This window comes from Oreochromis aureus, linkage group 7, assembly GCF_013358895.1.
Source record: "Oreochromis aureus strain Israel breed Guangdong linkage group 7, ZZ_aureus, whole genome shotgun sequence".
Classification (NCBI taxonomy): Eukaryota; Metazoa; Chordata; class Actinopteri; order Cichliformes; family Cichlidae; genus Oreochromis; species Oreochromis aureus.
In genome coordinates, this window is record NC_052948.1 from 31,959,150 (window position 1) to 31,980,736 (window position 21,587).

General features: G+C 38.7%; 2 protein-coding genes across 7 annotated transcripts; one reads left to right on the top strand and one right to left on the bottom strand.

Annotated features, from left to right (window-relative positions):
- Positions 1–103: 103 nt before the first annotated feature.
- On the bottom strand, positions 104–16,831 carry LOC116311379 (GTPase IMAP family member 7-like). 5 transcript variants are annotated; one of them, XM_039615900.1, is made up of 4 exons: positions 16,717–16,831; positions 16,493–16,567; positions 15,993–16,081; positions 104–1,813 (listed from the first exon to the last, which is right to left on the bottom strand). In XM_039615900.1, the coding sequence occupies exons 2-4, from the start codon at positions 16,519–16,521 to the stop codon at positions 1,071–1,073; spliced, it is 861 nt and encodes a 286-aa protein (XP_039471834.1). In that variant the 5' UTR covers positions 16,522–16,567; positions 16,717–16,831; the 3' UTR covers positions 104–1,070. The 5 variants fall into 5 exon arrangements, with proteins under 5 accessions (XP_039471834.1, XP_039471833.1, XP_031584339.1 ...); XM_039615899.1 differs by lacking the exon at positions 16,717–16,831 and having other exon boundaries at positions 16,493–16,653; XM_031728479.2 differs by lacking the exons at positions 15,993–16,081; positions 16,493–16,567; positions 16,717–16,831 and adding an exon at positions 1,942–2,104.
- LOC116311381 lies at positions 2,100–21,501 on the top strand. 2 transcript variants are annotated; one of them, XM_039615895.1, is made up of 10 exons: positions 2,100–2,159; positions 2,382–2,922; positions 3,410–3,447; positions 4,024–4,095; positions 4,955–5,029; positions 18,332–18,406; positions 18,741–18,815; positions 19,213–19,287; positions 19,557–19,664; positions 19,890–21,501. In XM_039615895.1, the coding sequence occupies exons 1-10, from the start codon at positions 2,138–2,140 to the stop codon at positions 20,516–20,518; spliced, it is 1,710 nt and encodes a 569-aa protein (XP_039471829.1). In that variant the 5' UTR covers positions 2,100–2,137; the 3' UTR covers positions 20,519–21,501. The 2 variants fall into 2 exon arrangements, with proteins under 2 accessions (XP_039471829.1, XP_039471830.1); XM_039615896.1 differs by having other exon boundaries at positions 19,557–19,631.
- The last annotated feature ends 86 nt before the right edge of the window (positions 21,502–21,587 follow it).

Genomic DNA, 21,587 nt, shown 5'->3' on the forward strand with positions numbered 1-21,587 from the left:
CTATTTACCCTATGACAGCTGAGATTCCTCACCATTTTACTGGAATCCAAGCTAATGCCATCCAGACTCCAGATTTCTAGTGTTTAGGTGTTTCTGTGGCTCTTGTCATCCTTGTCTCTATGTTCATGTATTTCGTGTTTTACTTTGATAGTCTCGTGTCCTGTGTTCAGTGTTTTGAGTATAGCTTCCCCCTGTCTCATTATGTCTGATTTGTCACAGCTGTGTTCAACTTCTGTTTGCTCTGTCCTCGCGTCCCTCTGTGCTTCTCCCTGTTCCTCATCGGACCGTCTGTGTGCCTTCCTCCGTGTTGCCCCTGTGTTTCCTCCATCAGCTTACCCTGTGTTTCCTCCATCAGCTTACCCTGTGTTTCCTGGTCCCTTGTCCCTTGCTTCTGGTCTCTATCCTCAGGTTATGTGTTTATGCTTATTTTCCCTGTCCAGGTTTTAGTTAGTTTCCTCAGTTCCTCCTGTTTGTAGTTTTTGTACAGATGACAATAAAAGCTTGTTTTTTTGTTATCATCCACCCTCCTCTCCGTGTGCCTGCATTTGGGCCCTCAGTCTCCTCCCGCCATGCCATGTGCCTCACCAGAGGTGACATAAATGGCAGGTATCTGAGATATTTCAGAGCATCCTGTCATTTTCTTAAAAGGGTAGGGTTTAGTTTCAAAATCTGTCACAAATCATAGTTTTGTCTCTTGTTTGTTGGCCATACTTGTTTGTGTGTGTAGGTGAAAAAGTAAGACAGGAGGCCTTTTGAAATTTAACTGACATTTTACTTTCAACCCCAATTCAAAAGAAATTTTGGGACAGTGTGTAAAATTTATTTAAGAAAAAAACAGAATGCAATGGTGTGGAACAACAATGACATCAAGAGGAAAGAAAATATGCCAGATGTGCAAACACTATTATACACAGAATAAAAGGCATAAGACAGTATGTCACCTTCAATCTGACAGCTTATTCAATTTTGTTGTGCAAAAAAAGCCACCGTGATTACTAAAGATAGGAGTTAAGAGCTGTTTGTTCACCTTACAGACACATTATCGACTCACAAGAATAGCTAGCATGGTCCTAGTCATCAGTCCAGCCCTTTGCATTAGCCAACACTTTCTGAAACAGGAGGACTTTTCGCTGCAGTTCCAACATGAAGGGAGCGTTCTTAAAAAGCTTTTCTGGTGTGTCTTTATCTTCTTGCTGCAGAATCGTCTGTGCCTTCTCAAACATTTCATCAGTGTAGTGTGATCCTCCATTTGCTGCCACCATGTCATCAATCTTCTTGATCAGCTCAACCACCTGAGTTCTGTTCTTATTCTTGTTGTTAAAGACATGGTATCTATTACCACATCGATTCAGCAACTCTTTGAGTTTAGGATGGCTGTTTCTTGTCAAATACTCATGTATGGTTGTTTTCTTGTGAGTCAGGTCATCACCATGAGTAAACAGAATCATCATGTAGTTTGATGCCTCAGGTCCAAAGAGTTGCTCCAGGGCTTGCACACAGTTGTTTTCTTCTTTGGTAAACCGGCCAATCTGAAGGACCAGCAGGAAAACATGAGGGCCTGGAGAGCTCATGTGAATGGATTTTGCAATCTCTTTCTTTATGTCGTCTGCATCTTTAGCTGTATCCAGAAAGCCAGGAGTATCGACTACATGGATCACTCTTTTGCAATGTTTAACTCGTTCTCTTGCACAGGTCGCCGTCACTGACTCTGAACTCACTTCAGACTCAAAAAGCTCTTTTCCCACAATGGTGTTGGCAGCAGCACTTTTCCCAACACCAGTTTTACCAATCATCACAATCCTCAGTGGATCACCTGCAGAAAGAAAAATTTTTTTTTTTACATTTTATCTAAAATTGAGAGTTGTACCATTAAAAAAAATATATATGTTTAGTTAGAACCCCAAATTTAGTTGAAAATCTCATTTATAGCATCAGTTTTACCTTTAGGGATTGAGTCACTGTTGCCCATCTCTAGTCCGTTTGGAGAATGAAATTGAAGCAGCACAGTTTTAGTGTGCACTCCGCCCAGAGGGTGGAGCTAATTCTCAGCCTATATCAGCATGAGTCTGACCTATTTCAAAGCAAGTTCAGAGACTCTGCTGAAACCTACAGCACTCTTCATTAAACAGTTGCCAAGATGAATTCTCCTGAGCCTTCTCGTAAGTGACAGTTATTTAGTTTTATTACTTCTTGTCAAAGTTCATCACATTTATGAATCATTTGCTGGTATAATAATGTGTGAATTTCTGACCTCGAGATACCTGTATTGGGACAAAGTACCACGTATTTATTTGAAAATAACTTGAAACACAAACAGATTTAACCGTTCCTGCATTTTTACAGTGTTTTAAGAGTAACTTATTTGTTCTTTTTTCCTACAGAACGTCCTGACAAGTTTACCATCGCTCTGTTTGGAGAGAAAGCTGGTTTTGTGAGAAAGATTGATAATATAATTCTCAAAGGAACCAACCCTGCAGTGACAAATGTGAACAACTTTGTTGAGAGAGAAAATGACCTTTACAGAATCATCAGCACTGCTGATTTTTTTGATGAAAAATGTCATCAACAAGACAAGCTGATTATTGATTTCATGGCACTTACTGATCCTGGGCCTCATCTGTTCATACTGGCAATCGATGCAGAAAACGACCAAGAAGATCATGTTCGGGCTCAAATACTTAAACTTAAAGATATCTTTGGAGCTAATGTCACACAAAATTTAGTTATGATCTTAGAAAACAAAAAGAGCCATGGTTTACTGGAGAATGTGAAACAAATGTTCTATATCAAGATGGAAATTGTGGATGAAACTATGACTGTTCAGTGTAAGGAATGGTGTTTACACAAGTCATTCCGGTTTGACTACAACAGCTGCAGTAAGGATGTTGTGGAACAGCGGAAAAATGATCTGAAACACACAAGGTAAAAAACTTCATTTTCTTCCTTTCTCTAATATACTGCATTTGAATAACAAGTCTAATTGTATTAACAGCTAGCTTCTGTTTCCTCTAATAAGGGTATCCATCAACGGTGGAAGAAGTAATGAAATCATTTTTATTTAGCTGAAATGACATAATCTTAAAATAATATAATATAAAACATTAGGTTATGTTAAACAAGTTTCATCCATTTCTTGCACTGCTGAGGTTTGGTGGTGTTTCCAGCTTACATAATATAATGACACAATACTATGACACTTCAGGCAGATTTTCTGCATTGCATTTTAATTTTTGTTCTTTTCATTTAACAGTAAAATGGTTCTGGTTAGGGATTAGGTGTTTTATTAGTCCACACTACATTCTCTGAAATGACATGGGCAATTATTTGAGGAAGTGTGATTATACGTGATTATATTTTTTATGTTTTGTCATTTGCTTTGTAATTACAATGATCACAATAACTCTTTCAGAAACACAAAGGTTCCACCTTATAATCCTGCAAGCAAAGGTGAGTTTGTAAATTCAATATACGTTATAAAACGGACTTGTTTGTATTAAATTATAAAGTGAAAGTACACTCACAAAGTTAATCAATCCATTCTATTACTGACTATTGAAAACAGTCATAGTAATAATTTTCTTAATTTTTTACCAGGTTGCATACTAAATTTGCAACAGGTAATGGAATAATGGACCGGTATAATGGAAGTTAAATAAAACAGATTTTTTTCAGAGTGAATTAGAAAAAAAAGTATTTGGTTAGATTTCAAAACATTTAAATATGTTTCATAATGTGATGCTTTAAAAAGTAATTTTACTAGAAAAGTCTTTTTTTTTATTACATGTACACATTAAGAATAGTATAAAATAGACAATTCACACTTTTATCAGTAACCCTGTAAAGATTTTGTAAGATTCTGAAGAACCTGGAATTATCTTGCATAAACCATTTAAGCAAAGCTAGTCGTCTCTACCGTATTATCAATAGTGGATGATGAAAAAGCCTTCTAATATTTATATATAACTTACATAACCAAACCTGCTTAAAAATAACTGTTGTAATGATAAAATAATTTTTTCTCAGAGGCAAGGAATCAAAGCACATCCATCTCAGAGCAGACTGCCCCACCAGCAGAGGCACCTGGACAAGACAAAGGTATGAAAGACAAGATGTGAGTTCGGGAACTGAGTTAAAGACAGTTTAGTGCTATTTTTGAGGCTTTTCAAGAACCAGTGCTCACTCTGCGTAAGACATTTTCAGAGCAGTTTTAATTATATGTGTTCTTGTACAACACTTCTATTGTATTGTAGACCACAATATCAAAGTTTCATTTTTTTCATATTTATTTTTATTACAAACATTATGTGTATGTTTAGCTAACATTGCCAAATATGTCTGCTTATGAATACCAAGTCAGCTGAGGCCCTCAACATATTGTTGTACTGTGACATAATTTTATCCACTTTTCCACATATCACCCACTTTTCCTCTGGAGCAACTCATCAAAATACACCAGCTCAGAGCAGACTGCCTCACCTGCATTTTTTCACCATAAGCTATATCTGTTGTGTCATCTACAACTCCCAATGACAAAACCTTTTCATATTTATATTTTTAGTGAATGTGAGTGCAAATGGTTGTCTCTCTATGTTAGCCCTGCGTCAGGCTGGCGACCTGTCCAGGGTGTCCCCCACCTCTCACCCTATGGTATCCAGGATAGGCTCCAGCCCCTCCGCAACCCTGACGAGGATAAGCGGAAGAGAATGGATGGATGGATAATGGATGGCTGTGTAGTTTAGATTTTTAAAGTATTGAAGATCCTACAAATCGTCCTATGTGAACCTTTAGGTCCAGCTAGTGATCTCTAGTTTATTATCTACTGTTCATGATGACAAAACCTTCTCATATTTATAATTAACTTATCCTATCAAACATGTCTGAAAATGAATACACTGAGGTTTCTGAACATATTGTTGTACTATGACAAAAGTAAGCATTCTTCATTTTTCTTCAGGAGCAACTGATCAAAATACACCCAGCTCAGAGCAGCCTACCACACCGGCAGAAAAAGCACATGTACAAGACAAAGGTATGCTTAAGAAAACCACAATATATTTAACCTCAAAGTAATAGGAAGTGAGACTGTCAGTTTGCTGTTTACTTTGGGTAAGTTTTATTTTTTCACCATAAACTATAACCTAAATTCCAGAAAAGTTGGGAAGTTGTTTAACAGAACATAAGTAACAAAATAAATGTTCAAACTGTTAAGTTTTACAATTTTATGCACAAAATTGGCTAATTTCAAATTTGATATTTGCCACAGGCCTCAAAGTAGTTGGGACAGGGGCATTATTACCATGGTGTAGCATCTTCTCTTCTTTTCAAAAGTTTGAAGACGTCTGGGCATCGAGGTTATGAGTTTTGGTGTTGGGTCCTATTCTTGTCTGATATACACTACTGGTCAAAAGTTATAGAACACCCCAATTTTTCCAGTTATTGCAGTTATTAATTTATTGCAATTCAAGTCATTCACGGTTACCCAACACTGAAAAATAATTAAAAAATAAATAAAAAATAGATTTCAGAATTATACAAAAAGGCCTTTTTCAATGAGCACAAAAAGGCGATTAACAATGGAAGAGAGACAGACCATCATAACACTTAAAAATGTAAGTCTTTCCTATAGAAAAATTGCAAAGACAGTCAAGGTCTCAGTGAGTACAGTTTCCTCTTCACCATCAAAAGGCTCTCAGAAACTGGGGAAAACTCTGACAGGAAGAGGTCAGGCAGACCCAAAGCTACAACTGAATTAGAGAACACGTTTCTGAGAGTTAACAGCTTGTGTGATAGGCGGCTCACAGGACAACAACTTCAAGCACAGTTGAAGTTGTGTGGTCGTAGTAACCAAGTCTCAGTTTCAACTATGAAGAGAAGAGCTGCAGGTTTGACAGGACGAGCTGCAGCAAGAAAGCCATTGCTAAGACGTCAGAATAAGACAAAGAGGCTTGCCTGGGCCATGAAATACCACCATTGGACTACTGAGGACTTCAACAAGGTATTATGGAGTGATGAATTAAAATTTGAAATCTTCGGTTCGTCACACAGGATCTTTGTACGCCGTTGAGTAGGAGAAAGGATGGGTCCACATTGTATGGCATCAACTGTCAAACATGGAGGAGAAAGTGTGATGGTTTGGAGCTGTTTTGCTGGATGCAGGGTGCCACAGGTGGCGACTTTGATAAGTCAAAGGTTTAGAATACATTTTGTATATAAATTGATTCCATGATTTCTTTTTTAACTCCAATTGTTTATTTGTACTATGATTTCATTTCAGAGTGCAATGAGACATTAAACTGCATAATTTTCAATAAAAAAATGGAAAAATTGGGTTGTTCTAAAACCTTTGACCGGTAGTGTAGGTTTCCAGCTGCTAAAGAGTTTCTGGTCATCTTTATTTTTCATTTAGTAATGCGGCAAATGTTCTCTAGAGGTGAAAGATCTGGACTGTAGGCAGGCCAATTCCATACTCTGACTCTTCTTCAACAAAGCCATGCTTTTGTAATACCTGCAGTATGTGCTTTTGCATTGCATTGCATTTGTCCTGCTAAAATACACAAGGCTTTCTCTGAAATAGATGTCATCTTGAGGGGAGCATATGTTGCTCTAAAACCTATAAATCTTTTTGCATTCCTAGTTCCTTCCAAAACATCCAAGCTGCCCATATCATATGAACTTATGCACCCCCACAACATCAGAGTTGCTCACTTTTGAACTCAATGCTAATAACATACTGGAAGGTCTCCCTCCTCTTTAGCCCAGAGGACATGCTGGTGATTACCAACAAGCATGTCAAATGGACTCGTCTAACCAAAGCAAACTTTGAAACAGTCCATTTCAAATGAATCTTGACCCACAGGACATGCAATGCTTCTGGACTATGTTCGAATATGGCTTCCTTTTTGCGTGATAGAGCTTAAGTTGGCATGTGTAGATGGCACGGCGGATTTTGTTAACTGACAGTGGTTTCTGGAAGTATTCCTGAGCCCATTTAGTAATGTCAGTGACACACATGCCGATGAGTGATGTAGTGTTGTTTTAGGGCCCGAAGACCACAGGCATCCAATAAAGGTCTCTGGACTTGTCCCTTAGAGACATCCAGTTTCTCTAAATCTTTTGACTATATTAAGTACTGCATGAGAGTGAGACTTGCAAAGCCTTTGCAATTTAATGTTGAGGAATATTGTTTTTGAAGTATCCACAATCTTTACAAGCAGTATTTCACAGACTTAAGAGGCTCTGCCCATCTTTACTTCTGAAAGGCTTTGCCCCGCTAAGACATCCCTTTTATAGCTAATCATATTACATGTAGCTGCCCACTTGGAATTACCACTCGTGATGCAGAGAGCTTCGACTGATGCAACTTTATTCTCCTTTTTTAACCCACCGACAATATGGCACCATGAAAACTATAAAGATGCACAAACAAATGGCATTATAATATTTAAGTAGAAAGTGCAGAAATGTTCACATTTTACTATATAGAAAATTATTTTGATGAACTCAAATCGTGACATTGACATAAATCAAACAATTATGTTACAGAATTTAATAAAATGAATTAACGACAACCTTTCTGTCTCTTAAATACGTAAACAATCATTTGCAATCATTAAACCAACCTCTTTCTGCTTCCAAGGGTGCTAATCATGGTGAACCAAATAGCCAACCTCCTCCATGCGCATCTCTTAGCCAGTCTTTCCACACCACAAACAAATGACATACATATACAAAAAAAACCCCGAATTCAACCACATTGTGTAAACTTTCAAAGTTATAGCATGTGACAGGTAAATAAAATACATAGTTTTGCATGAGTATTTTCAAAAAATAAAGGTTTTTACTCGCTCTGAAGCAACGTGCTTGTGTCGTTTCACTGAGAACAGAACAGGAAGTCTGACACAATAAAAGAGGAAGTGCTAAGGTACTCTTCAAAATAAAAGCGCAAAGTAAAGTGGTTTTGCCAGCATTTACACTCCCACCAAATCCTGATACAATGAACGAACAAATTCACAAAGCAAGTGAATTGTACAGGATTTCTTATACTACTAAATGGATGACTGAATTGAACTATCAGAGTTATACAGGTAAGTGTACTTCATGCATTGAGATAGTGTATAAACATAACTATTATTGTCTTAACATGTGTTGTTTTATTTAATTCTCAAGGAGTAGTACTAGTTTTTGGATTGGTCTCTCAATAACTGAAGGTTTAGAAGGGACATCTTGCTTTCTTTGAGGCTTTCTCTCCCCGACTCGTACTTTAACTCGACGGACTAAGCCATCATGGTCTTGATTTTGTCTCCACAACTCAACCTAGTTGCCAATGGTTTCGTGGGAGGTTGTCGTCCTTGATAACGATGATATCATTGACCTTGAGGTTACGCCGAGGTGAGTGCCATTTTTGCCTTGTTGATATGTTGAGCAGATACTCTCTTTTCCAGTGGCCCCAGAATTGTTCAATGAGATATTGGACTCTTCTCCATCTTTTTGTAGCATATAAATCTTCCTTCACGAACACTCCGGGGGGTGGAAGAGCCACCTTTGTTTTCATCATGATGAGATGATTTGGCGTTAAAGGTTCCAGTGCATGAGGATCATTAATTCCATCAACTGATAATGGGCGACTGTTGACAATAGCCATGGCTTCATATAGCAGCGTTCTGAGAGAGGCATCATCAAGTCGACCTGGGCACTGTGCGAAGGTAGCATTCAACACATTCCTGACCGTTCTTATTTGCCTTTCCCAGACACCTCCTGCATGGCTGGCGGAAGGGGCGTTGAAGACAAATTCGCACTGTTTTTCAGATAAGAAGGTCTCCAATTGCTTGGCGTCGCATTGCTTAAGCGCTTCCTTGAATTCGTTCCTGGCACCAACAAAGTTTGAACCTTGGTCGCAGTGTAATTCTTGGACAGCTCCTCTAAGGCTGATGAAGCATCTCAATGCATTGATGAAAGAGTCTGTTGACAAATCTTCAAGCATCTCAATATGGACAGCTCTTGAGTACAGACACGTGAAAATCAGACCATATCTTTTGTGCTCTTTGGGTGCTGTCTTTACAATGAACAGGCCAAAGCAGTCCATGCCGCTAAATGTGAAGGGTGCTGAGGCTTCAAGACGTTCTTTAGGGAGTTCAGCCATTCGCTGGCTCTCTGTAGGTCGTCGAAGTTTACTGCAAAGCACACAGGTGTGTATCATTTTGGCCACCAGCTTGCTCCCACCAATGACCCAGAATCCATTTGCTCTAAGCTCCATTTGTGTCTGGCTTTGACCTTGATGGCATGTCTTAGCATGGTAGTGGGACACAATCAGCTTGGTTATATGACTGTTGCTTGGTAAGATGAATGGGTGCTTCACTTTGTGGCAAAGAGACAACCACTTTAATCTCCCACCAACACGCAAGGGTCCATCAGACCAGATGGGGTCAAGACTGAAGAGAGAGCTTGAGTTTGGGAGGTCCCTTTTGGCTTGAAGCGTTTTTATTTCATGAGGGAAGGCGTGCTGCTGTACGATCTTTATCACTGCTTCGGCAGCCTTCTCACGCTCCTCGATCGTCGCATGTTCAGTATGCTTTTGTTGAGACCTCAGTCTTTTGATTCTTGCAATCACCTTTATGAGTTTCGTCCAAGATGAAAACTGATTCAGACGATCGAGAATATCATTGAAGGTACTGACGTCAGTTGCGACCACCTGAATTGTCTTGACTTCGGGATCACCAACAAGTAACTCAGCTGGAGTGCTGGGTGTTAGACGTAACTCGCGTTCCCAGAGAAACTTTGGTCCTCGCAGCCAGTTTGTAGAGTGGATGTCTGAAACATGGAGCCCTCGGGATGCATGATCCGCTGGGTTTTCTGAGGTGTCCACATAATACCATTGATTGGGATTGCTGTTGTCTCTAATGAGTTGAACACGGTTTGCAACAAATATGTGGAACCTGCGAGCGTCATTGTTGATGTAACCAAGTACCACTTGGGAATCGGTCCAGAAGAACTCATCATCAATTTTCATGTCAAGCTCAACCTTTAACAGGACGCTTACTTTTACAGAAACCACCGCCGCTGCGAGTTCAAGCCTCGGGATACTTGTGACCTTTGAGGGTGCCACCCTTGCTTTTCCCATCACAAGGCTGCAATGAACCTCGTCCTTGTCATTTTTATATCTCAGGTAAGAACATGCACCATATCCTACGCAGCTGGCGTCCAAAAAATGGTGTAGCTCTACTCTGACAATGTTTTGGAAGTTGTGTGGGTGGTAACATCTTGGAATCGAGACCTCATTCAACTTGAAAAGACCATTTATCCATTTCTCCCACCGTGGCTTCACATCTTCTGGGAGCGGGTCGTCCCATCCAATTCCTCTGTGACAAAGCTCTTGTAGGATATGTTTTCCACTTAGGCTGAATGGAGCAATAAATCCAAGTGGATCGTAGAGTGAGGCAATGACAGACAAACAACCACGGCGGGTCGAAGACTGATCTTTCAGGCTGATGTTGAAGCTGAAGGTGTCATCCTTTATCGACCACTGAATGCCAAGAGCGCATTCTGAAGGGGATGGGTCAAACCCGTGAGGTTCAATGGTTGCTGCTCTTTCAGAAGGGTCTAAGTTAGAGAGAGCAGCTTCTTCATTTGAGTTGAATTTGTGAAGGCGCAGGCGTCCTTTTCTGCACAACTCTTGTGACTGAGTGATCAGTTCTTTGGCTTCCTCAACTGATGAAACGCTGGCTAATCCATCATCAACATAGAAGTTTTTCTCCACAAAGGCTGATGCTAGAGGATAGTCGGTTTGATGTTGTCGTGCAAGATGCTTTAAACCGAAATTGGTGCATCCTGGAGATGATGCAGCTCCAAACAGATGAACTGCCATTCTGTACTCCTGAGGTTCTTTCTCCAAATCACCTTCTTTCCACCAGAGGAATTTCAGACAGTTTCTGGATTCAGGGGTGACAGCGAATTGATAGAACATTCTTTCAATGTCACAGATTACGGCCACGGCTTCTTTCCGAAATCTGCAAAGCACTCCAACTAGAGCAGGGGTCGGCAACCCGCGGCTCTTTAGTCCTTATACTGCGGCTCCGCATGGTTTGGGAAAATAAATTAGAAGTATTTAGCTGAAGTGCATTTTATTTGTGTTTAGTTCTTTTTTTTTTTTAAAAAACTTGTAGTTCTATATTGGAAGATTGTTGTGATTTTGAAATATAAAATAAAATTATACATACATATATATATATATATATATATATATATATATATATATTATTTATTTATTTTTTTTTTTTTTTTTTTTCATCGCTCAAAATAAGCGTCACACTCGGGAAGCGGTGTACCCGCCCAAACGCCGTGCATGTATCGAGACTTTCAACCCCAGATAGGCCAATATGGATCTTCGGATCCACATTATGTCGGCAGCTGTTCTCAACCGTGAACTATGTTAAAACAAACACCGCTCCCGCCTCACAGATGACAGCTTACAGTCCTGCGTAAAGATGAAAGCCCGATTTGCAGGCGCTGTGCGCAGAGGTTCGGGACCAGAAGTCTCATTGTAAACATATCACGGCAGACCCGGCGATGTTTGCGTGAACATGCTTTTCAGCATCTCTTTATTGACCACTTTTCACACACGGTTGGTGTGCGGCGACAGCCGGCTGTAGCTTTTCAGCTCACAGCCCGACAACACAACAACAGAGAGAGCACAGGCTTTAAATGGCGCGAGGCGCGATTGCAGGTGCCGCTCAGGTGGGACCGACTCCCATTCAGCGGCACTGCAGACCACGCCCGCCACACACATTAACCAGGTAAAATAGATATTTAGGCAGAATTTTGCAAATATCTTTTTTTTTTTTTTTTTTTAGCGGCATAGTACTTTTTTTCCAATTACTTTTTAAAAGGGTATGCTCACAACAGTTTTTGTTTGCTACTTGGATCGTTTTAGTTCAGCTGGGTGTCTTTCCTTTTGTTATATTTCCTTAAGAGTTCAAAATGTGTTCATTACATAAATAAAATGTAATTTTCTCTGTAGCACTTCATGGATTTTATAAGCAACACACCTTAGTTGCTCTGTGGATTCTTTTTAAAAAGCAGTTAAAAACCTTTCTGTTCAAACAAGCCTTTTGTTGATCTATGTATTTTATATTCTTTACATTATTTACATTTGATCTTTTACATTGTGTATAATGTCTATTGATTGTATTGTTTATTTTAATATTTGTGTACAGCGCTTTGTGACTGCCTGTCTGTGAAAAGCGCTTAATAAATAAACTTTACTTACTTACTTTAGTTGTTCACACAAAGCATAAAGGTAAAAAAAAACAGTATATACAGTGTTATCTTCATTTTAGATTTCAAAAAGTATTTGCGGCTCCCAGTGTTTTCTTTTGCGTGGAAACCGGGTCCAAGTGGCTCTTTGGGTCTTAAAGGTTGCAGACCCCTGAACTAGAGGATTGATGAGATCAGGTCCAGTTAATAGGATATCATTTAGAGAGACACCATGGGATTTGGCTGAACAATCAAAAACAACTCTTAGTTTGTCCGGCTTCCTGGGGTGATAGATTTCATGATGTGGCAGGTACCACTCGGTCTGCCCCTGAGATGTTGTAGGAGCAGGCTCTGCATCACCCCTGTTGATGGTTTCTTCCATGAATGTTCAGTACTGATCGTAGTATTGTTTGTTGGCCTTTAGTTTTTTCTTGAGACACTGTAGACGTACCGTGGCTAACCTCTTGTTGTTTGGCAGGTTGGGTGGGCTGTTCCCTTTGAAAGGGAGAGGCATTTCGTAATGTCTGTCTTCCCTTTGTGTGATGTGGTTACTGAGGAACTGTATGAAATGGACATCTTCTTGGGACACATATTTGTTCTCATAGGTTCTCTCAGCAAAATCCGATTCCAGGGCTTTTAGAACATCTGTCGCTGATGGAACAGGCAACTCTTTTACTGTGAGCCGATGCACAAAGCTCTGGTTTTCTTGTCTGTCTAGGTCTGTCTAGGTGAGGGTTTGATTAGCCAATTATACTCCATCCTAGTTCTGACCTTTGTGCGAAGGGTTCATGCTTGTCACCTATGATGACTTCAAGAGGAGCCAGCGCAGATGGACAGTCATATCCAATCAGGAGCCCTACATCACAATCTTGGAGAGGTGGCAACTTATTCGCCAAGCTTCTGAGATGAGGCCATAGTAATGCTGTTTCCTTCGTTGGGATGTACGACTTGTCCACTGGGATAAAATCGTGGCTGTAAGCCTGTTGTAGTTGGATACAACTCTCAGAGTGGAGTCCTCTAACTTGTAAACCATGAACACTCTTACTCGAGATGACTGTATCAATAGCCGTCATGGTACTGAGTTTCAGTTTCACTGGTTGGACATCCACATTCAGCTTATCAAGTATGTCCTCCAAGACAAATGCTGAGTCACTTTGTGTGTCTAGCAATGCATAGGTGAGTATTTCTCTCTGTGGTTCTTGTACAGAAGACACAAAGACTGGGACAATACTTGAGGTGGCTGAAACGCGTTGTGTTGATGTATGAGACATGACCTTGTGTGTTTCCTGGCTTGCAGGTTCTTCCGTGGGAGTGGAACTATTTGTTACTGCTTCTGCAGGGTTTTGCTTTCTGTTTTCGTGCAAGCAGGTTGGATGACGACGCTCACAAATGTTGCACGTGTGTCACCTTTTGCAATCTTTGGTGATATGACCTTTTCTTAAACATCCAAAGCAGAGCCAGTTTTCATGGATGAATGCCTTTTTATCTTCAACACTCTTAGCTGCGAAGATGGGACACTTTGAGATTCCATGAGTTTCATTTTTACAAACAGAACAAGGTGATTTTGGTTTACTAATGTTTGTGTCTTGTTTCTCTTGAGCGGAACTCTTTGGTTGCATGTTTGTGTTGAAGACTTTGGCTCTCTTTGGGATTCAATCATCTACAGGTTTGAAATTCATCAACAGTGGAGAAGCTATCGGGTTGCAAGCTATCTGTGCTTCTCTACTCAGGAAGTCTGTGAAGCATGCAAGATTTGGATAGGTGCCAGATTCGTCAAGTTCATCTACAACAATTCGACTCCACTTGCGCACGATCCATTCTGGCAGTTTTTTGAGCAATTTGTGATTTTCTTCACAATCATTTAGGATAGCTAGTCCTTTGACATGTGGGATTGCTTCAGAGCATCCTTTGAGGAAATCGGCAAACTCTCGTAGCGCTAGTGGGTCATTTGCACTGATTTTCGGCCATCCCATGAGTTTATCACAAAATGCTTTCTGTATAATGAATGAGTTCCCATATCTGTCCTCTAAGACCTTCCATGCTCCCTTGTATGCATTTTCTGAATCTTGGTAAAAGAAACCTTCTACCGCTTTGCGTGCTTCTCCTGCGAGATAATTTTTCAGATAAAACATCTCGCTTGCTGGAAGGGGTTTTCGGTCAATCAGATTCATGAATGACATTTTCCAATCGGTAAACTGCAAAGGGTTCCCACTGAATGTGGCAGGCTCAGGGACTGGCAAGCGATTCATACTTAATGAGCTAGCGATTGCTTGTGCTAAGCTGACAGACTCCTGGGTCATTGTCATTTCTGGAATTGCTTGGTGAGGTTGGAATGATGCGGCATTTGGATTCAGCTGAGGTTCAATTTGCCTTCTGTAGCAAGCAGAGCTAATTTTACTGTCAAGTTCCCCGTTGTGGTTCTCAAACCCTTCAAGGCTGTTGTACGCTTTCACGCGAGCTGTTGCTATAGCAACTTTTTTGTCTGCTTGTAACTGCTGTAGTTTTGCTCTTTCTTGTTCCAACTGTTGTTGCATTTCCACCTCTTTTAGTTTAATTTCTGACAACATTTTTGCCTCTTTGAGTTTCCATTCACTTTCTAACTTGTGAAGATGTGCTTGCTGTGCTCGAATTTCTTCCATAGCCTTTGATTGCTCCAGCTTGGCAGCAAGCTCTGCTTCCGCATCTTCTCTACTGCTACGGGTACAGGATGAGCCAGAGTGATGGCTCAATTGCTCTGACAACTCTATAGAGCTTGCAGTTTCCGTTATGCTGTCGCCAAAAACAGACCCGTATTCGTTCTTGCTTAACACTTCTCTTACTCTTTCTTTCTCAAGATGGTTATCATATTCCTCATGAACAGTCTTTAGACGGTCACTTATGAGGTTACATACCTCCTTTGTTAGCGCAACACAGGCGTCCATTTTGTTGACAATGTCAGGTGTGATGTTACTGTTACGCAGGATAGGTTCATACTGTGAACTTACAGCGTCGTGCTTTGCTTCAATATTTTGCTGCAGTTTATTGAGGTCTTCTGCTGAGCAGAGGGATTTTAGTTATGTTCTAGTTTACCTTTCTACGAGCTTCCAAGAGTTATAAGTCTTGTTGAATGATTTTTCACGTTTTCTGATATCGTGGTTTTGCATCTCTAGGCCTTTCTCTGTTAATTTTCTCTCACGTGAGCTAGATTTGCATGGTGCGTTTGTAGGGTTGCCGGTTTCTTCTTCTGGTGAGCTGGATTCGCATGGTGCGCTTGTGGGGTTGTCTGTTTGCTCTTCTGGTAGTGACATTTTGTTTCTGTAGGTGCCTAAAGTCGACTGTAGCTTTGATTGCCTTACTGCCTGACTATACTTTTAAGCTGTAGTTAATCTTTACCACAGAGTAACGCTGTGTCAAACAATTACTTATTATGGACATTCAAAGGTATGTTTAGTGTAAGACAGCAACAACAAATGTTCATAAATTAGCTAATGAGGTTCACCCTTTAAACCTTTTTATAAACAGACATCCTGTGAATTATTATTCCACAAAAAACACATTTCGCTCACCAAGAAACATTAACCAGATTCAAGAATATTATGTGTTGGAAGTCCATGAATTATTTTGGCCTTGTAATATTATTTAAAGGGTTTCTAGTTATGCATTAAGCTTGTGCATGTGTGTAAGCAGTCCCGTGTTTCTTCTTGGTAGTCAATGTCTCTTTCAGTATCTGGAGTCCTGAGCTTTAGTGTGCTGTTCTTTCTAACCTTGCAAGTGCACTTTGTGGATGCGAGCGGAATCATCTGGCTGGTAACAGGTTGGTAGCTGGATCTCTGATGAAATGGTGTCAGGTTCTCTGCAGGGATGGCAAGTCTCTTGCAGTCAATGAGTTTTCACTTTGCCCCGCTAAGACATCCCTTTTATAGCTAATCATATTACATGTAGCTGCCCACTTGGAATTACCACTCGTGATGCAGAGAGCTTCGACTGATTTAACTTTATTCTCCTCTTTTAACCCACCGACAATATGGCACCATGAAAACTATAAAGATGCACAAACAAATGCCATTATAATATTTAAGTAGAAAGTGCAGAAATGTTCACATTTTACTATATAGAAAATTATTTTTGATGAACTCAAATCGTGACATTGACATAAATCAATAGCTTTTAAACAATTTATGTTACAGAATTTAATAAAATGAATTAACGACAACCTTTCTGTCTCTTAAATACGTAAACAATCATTTGCAATCATTAAACCAACCTCTTTCTGCTTCCAAGGGTGCTAATCATGGTGAACCAAATAGCCAACCTCCTCCATGCGCATCTCTTAGCCAGTCTTTCCACACCACAAACAAATGACATACATATACAAAAAAAAACGAATTCAACCACATTGTGTAAACTTTCAAAGTTATAGCATGTGACAGGTAAATAAAATACATAGCTTTGCATGAGTATTTTCAAAAAATAAAGGTTTTTACTCACTCTGAAGCAAAGTGTTTGTGTCGTTTCACTGAGAACAGAACAGGAAGTCTGACACAATAAAAGAGGAAGCGCTAAGGTACTCTTCAAAATAAAAGCGCAAAGTAAAGTGGCTTTACATTACATACTACCTGATATCAGTTAAGTTAATTACTTGCTAGATATTCTCCCAGTTTAATCTATTTGAACTTCAGAACTGAAGAAGTTTATTGGATGAGAGGTGAAACATCCTCAAGAAACTTGAAATCCAGACGCTTTTCTGTCCAAGCTCCTTAGACCTTTTTGAACTTCCTTTTTAATTTCTCTTTGACATTTGGCCATATTGGGGCCCGATGAATGTAAAAACAAAGAATTACCAGATTTTTTTTTTTTTACCTGATTTTTGTTTCAAAGAAATTAGATCCACATATGAGGATATTCATTTAAAATGTCGATAGAACAGTAGCAGTATAATGTCCTCGTAAGTGGATATCAGGCCCTTGTAGAGCAAAATTGAGTATTTTGGTCTAAATAACCCAAAATGTGATGTCCACATATGTGGATACCAGGTCCTAGGAGGCTAAAATACTCTTACTTTCCCGTAAGGACGCTGCATTGCTAAACCGTGATTTTGTTTGTCAGTGTCTCATGACAATGACGTACGAGCGTGCGTCGTCCGTGGCAGCAACAGAAATGTGTAGATTAACACTGGATGATATGGAGTGCGGGAGAGAGTACGACCATGCAGTGTTTAAGCTTGGAAATACTGACATTACTTTGAGTTTAATTTCGTAAAAAGGGACATTAACGTTCGCTGTACACTCTGCGTGGGAAGAAAACTTCTTTCTGCAGCAAAAAATTAAACTTCAAATCTGAGCAAGTACCGAGCACGCTGCCACGGGAATGTGAAATTCACAGAGAAACCCCCGGATCCCCCCACTGATATAACCGCTACGACCCCGGGCAAACCTCCACCCGCCCCAGTCCTGCTAAACAGGTGAAAATAGATTTAAGAGCGACAGCACTTAGTGCTGCTGAATCTTTGATTTTATTTATTTTCTGCTGTGTTTTACTTGCATCTATTTGAAGGAGTGAGTGTAAACACAAAACATTATTTTTATTTTATATGCTGGAATATGCAGCAAATATAGGTTTAAATGTTAAACAAGTCAAGGACTGTTGCATATAATTTCAATTTTGCTTGATGCATAAAGTTAAAAGATTAAAACTAATAAAACAAGTTTTAAAAAGAGACTCTTTTTATCATACTGGCTCATGTAATTTGAAAGTATCTTAGTTTTCATTTTGTTCAAATTTAAAGAAAGTCCCAATGGTTCTGGAATTTGGGTTGCATATCTGTTGTGTTATATGCAATTCCCAATGACAAAACCTTTTCATACTTATGCTTTTTAGTAAATGTGTAGTCCAGATTTTTTAAGTATTGAAGAACGTACAATTATCCTAAATAAGCCACTTAAGGACAGCTAGTCATCTCTATTTTTTATGACGTAAAAACTTTCTGATATTTATAATTAACTTACATTACCAAACATATCTGTTTATGAATAACGGGTACGCTGAGGTTTCTGAACATATTGTTGTAATAAGACAAAAGTATGCATTATCCACTTTTCTTCAGGAGTCAGTACTCAAAGTACATCCAGCTCAGAACAGCCTGTCCGAACTGCAGAAGAAGCAGCTGTACAAGAGAAGGGTATGCTTCAGAAATCCACAAAACATTTTATCTCAAAATGACAGAAAATGAGACAATTTAAATATCTGTACATGACCAACACATTTGTGACCAATATAAACAAATTCCAGACAATTTAATACTTTTGTTACATTTTTAACACTTGCTGTGTAAGCCATTTAATTTTTTTTAATCATATGTATAAAATATCTCTTTTTTTATTTATAAAATGACAGTGTGAAAACCTTATGTGTATGTGTAGCTAATGTTACCAAACCTGCTTAGAAATAACAAATGTGCTGAGATTCTGAACATATTGTACTGTGACGGTATGTATTATCCACTTTTTCCTCAGGAGCAAGTAATGAAAATACACCCAGCTCAGAGCAGACTACCAAACCAGCAGAAAAAGCACTTGTGCAAGAAAAGGGTATGCTTAAAACAAAAACAATATATTTAATCTCAAAATAATAGGAAGCGAGTAGTTTGCTCTTTATTTTGTATAACACTACTATTTTTTTCACCATAAACTATATCTGTTGTGTTATCTATAATTCTCAGTGACAAAAAAATTCTCATATTGATGTTTGTTAGTAAATGTGTAGTTAAGATTTTTTAAGTTTTGAAGATCCTACAGTCACCCTATGTTAAGCCATTTAAGTCCAGCTAGTCTTCTTTATTTTATTATCTATAGTTCACGATGTAAAAACCTTCTCATACTTTTTAATTAACTTACATTACCAAACATGTCTGTTTGTGAATAACAAGTATGTTTAGGTTTCTGAACATAATGTTGCAATAAGATAAAAGTATCCACTTTTCTTCAGGAGTCAGTAATCAAAGTCCATCCAGCTCAGAACAGACTGTCCTACCTGCAGAAGAAGCAGCTGTACATGAAAAGGGTATGCCTCAGAAATCTATGAAACATATAATCTCAAAATGAAAGAAAGAAGAGACCATTTAAATAATATTTGCACAACATGACTAAAAACATTTTAATTATATTTAAATTGAATAATAATACATTGAGTAATTTAATACTTTTATAAGACATTTTATGTCTTCTTGAGAACTTGTGATCACCCTGTGCAAAAAAGTGAAAATTTTTCATTATATGTGATATGTGTAGACAAGATAAACTTGCTTTCATGATAAAATACCAATCAATCAGGAGCCAGGAATCACAGTACATCCATCTCAGAGCAGACTGACCCACCAAGAGGAAAAGGACCTGGAAGAAACAAGGGTATGCTTCAGAAAACTACATCTAATTCTAAAAGTGAGATCATTTAAATAAACTAATATTTGATGTATATTGTTTTTTAAAATACAGTTAAAAAAAATCTAATTTTAAAGCGGTCACAAGTAAGACAACTTAAACATAACAAAGCTTGGAGATCTAAAATTTTCTGCATTTTATTTAAAGCTGACATATCAGCACCCAGAGGTTGAAAACCAACACTATTGGAAACTACTGATGAAATAATCTAGCATTTACTTTCAGCTGAGAGGGGCAGTGATGCAAAGGAAGATATCATATTTAACATCATTCTGCTGGGACAAACTGGGACTGGGAAGAGTGCAACTGCAAACACCATCCTGGCTGCTGGGAAGCACCACAAGGACAAAGGCCAGGGTTTTGAAGCGAAGCCGAGCTCCATACCAATCACCACCGAGTGTAAGGACAAAATAGTAGAGATATATGGAACAAAAGTTAGACTGGTTGACACCCCAGACTTCTTTTATGAAGATAAACCTACAGAGGAGGCACAAGTAGAGGAGTGTAAGAAGTACTGTCAGGAAGGGCAGTGTGTGGTGTTACTTGTGATACAGTTGGGCAGGTTCACAGATGGTGAGAGAGGAATATTAGAGAAACTGGAAGACAAGCTTGGCTGGAAAATCAGGAAAAACACAATTGTCTTATTTACACATGGAGATGATTTGAAAGGCACAGTGGAACAGTTTATCGGCAACAGGAGTTATCTCAAGTACATTGTGGAATCTTGTAACAATCGTTACCATGTATTCAATAACAACTCCAAGGATACTAAACAGGTCAGGGAACTCTTTGATAAATTTCATGAAGAAAGCTTCTTAAACTCAAAACCACATTCACAGTGCCATTTATTCTAGCTACTGCTGATCCAGGGGTGTGAAGTGTAATTTATTGATGGCATGTGAACTATTTTTACATTAAACCTAGATATCATGATTTGCCATTTTGTTTCATCTTGAATATTTAGCCAAACTGAATGGAATTAGTAAACGATGTATAATTTTTCATAAGACTGCTAAAGACGGTGATACAACTTCTAGCTCTTATGTATGTATATGAAATAGTGCAGTCAGTTATAAAGACTAACTCTAAAAGACTTAGAAACATGTTGAGGAGGGCTTGCTGTGAAATTAAAGTGGTGACTAAGCAACATACAGATAAAATGTTTATGAATAAATTGAATACATTTTTGATTTTATACCTATTTTTTTCTGTGACTGATGTTTGGACAACACAAAAGACTTCAAACAGGAAATGCAGTGAAAAATAAATTATACAAAACACTCACGTAGCCTTAACACATGTTAAAGCTATAATATGCTTCTACTTATTCCATTACTGGCCCATTAGGGTGTTCTCGAGAGTTTGTTGAAATGAGCATTGGGGAAGCTTCAAACTTCTACTTTCCACTGTGTAATCATATGAAAAGTTGTAGCTTTTTATGTTTGTAGCCGGATAATTCAAATTCATCAGATCTGACTGTTATCCCTTCCATATCACATCTACATCAGTGCTTTTTCTCTAGCTCAGTGAATTCCTCTCTAGTCCCTAAATGGATCTTTCAGGCCAAAGCCGTCTTCTAAAAATACATGGGCATCTGGTATTCTAATGACAGCTTGTTTTACTAAACAATAAATGTACCAACAGCATACAGAATACATGGGCTAAACACAAATAAAAGTTATTATTCAGAGGACAAAGGTGACACCTGGCAGTTTGTAATTTGCAGATGTTTGTAGATTTAAACATACATTCATTTTCTCCTCTGAATGGCAATGACTGTAGTATTGTAGAAAAAAAGTCATCAATATATATATTATCATTTGGCATTAATTTTCTCACAGTTCAATTTTTTTTCTTGTTTCTGTGCAATAAACTGTGCCTGCTACCTGTACTCTTGCTCAGGAACACATTCATTTATGATAA

Excerpts from the sequence above, each read along its gene's own strand:
- LOC116311381 (XM_039615895.1), top strand. The coding sequence starts at position 2,138 with ATGAATTCTCCTGAGCCTTCTC. Across the intron at positions 2,923-3,409 it reads AATGATCTGAAACACACAAG|AAACACAAAGGTTCCACCTT; the intron begins GTAAAAAACTTC and ends TAACTCTTTCAG. Across the intron at positions 18,816-19,212 it reads AGCACTTGTGCAAGAAAAGG|GAGTCAGTAATCAAAGTCCA; the intron begins GTATGCTTAAAA and ends ACTTTTCTTCAG.
- LOC116311379 (XM_039615897.1), bottom strand. The coding sequence starts at position 15,170 with ATGGACGCCTGTGTTGCGCTAACAAAGGAGGTATGTAACCTCATAAGT.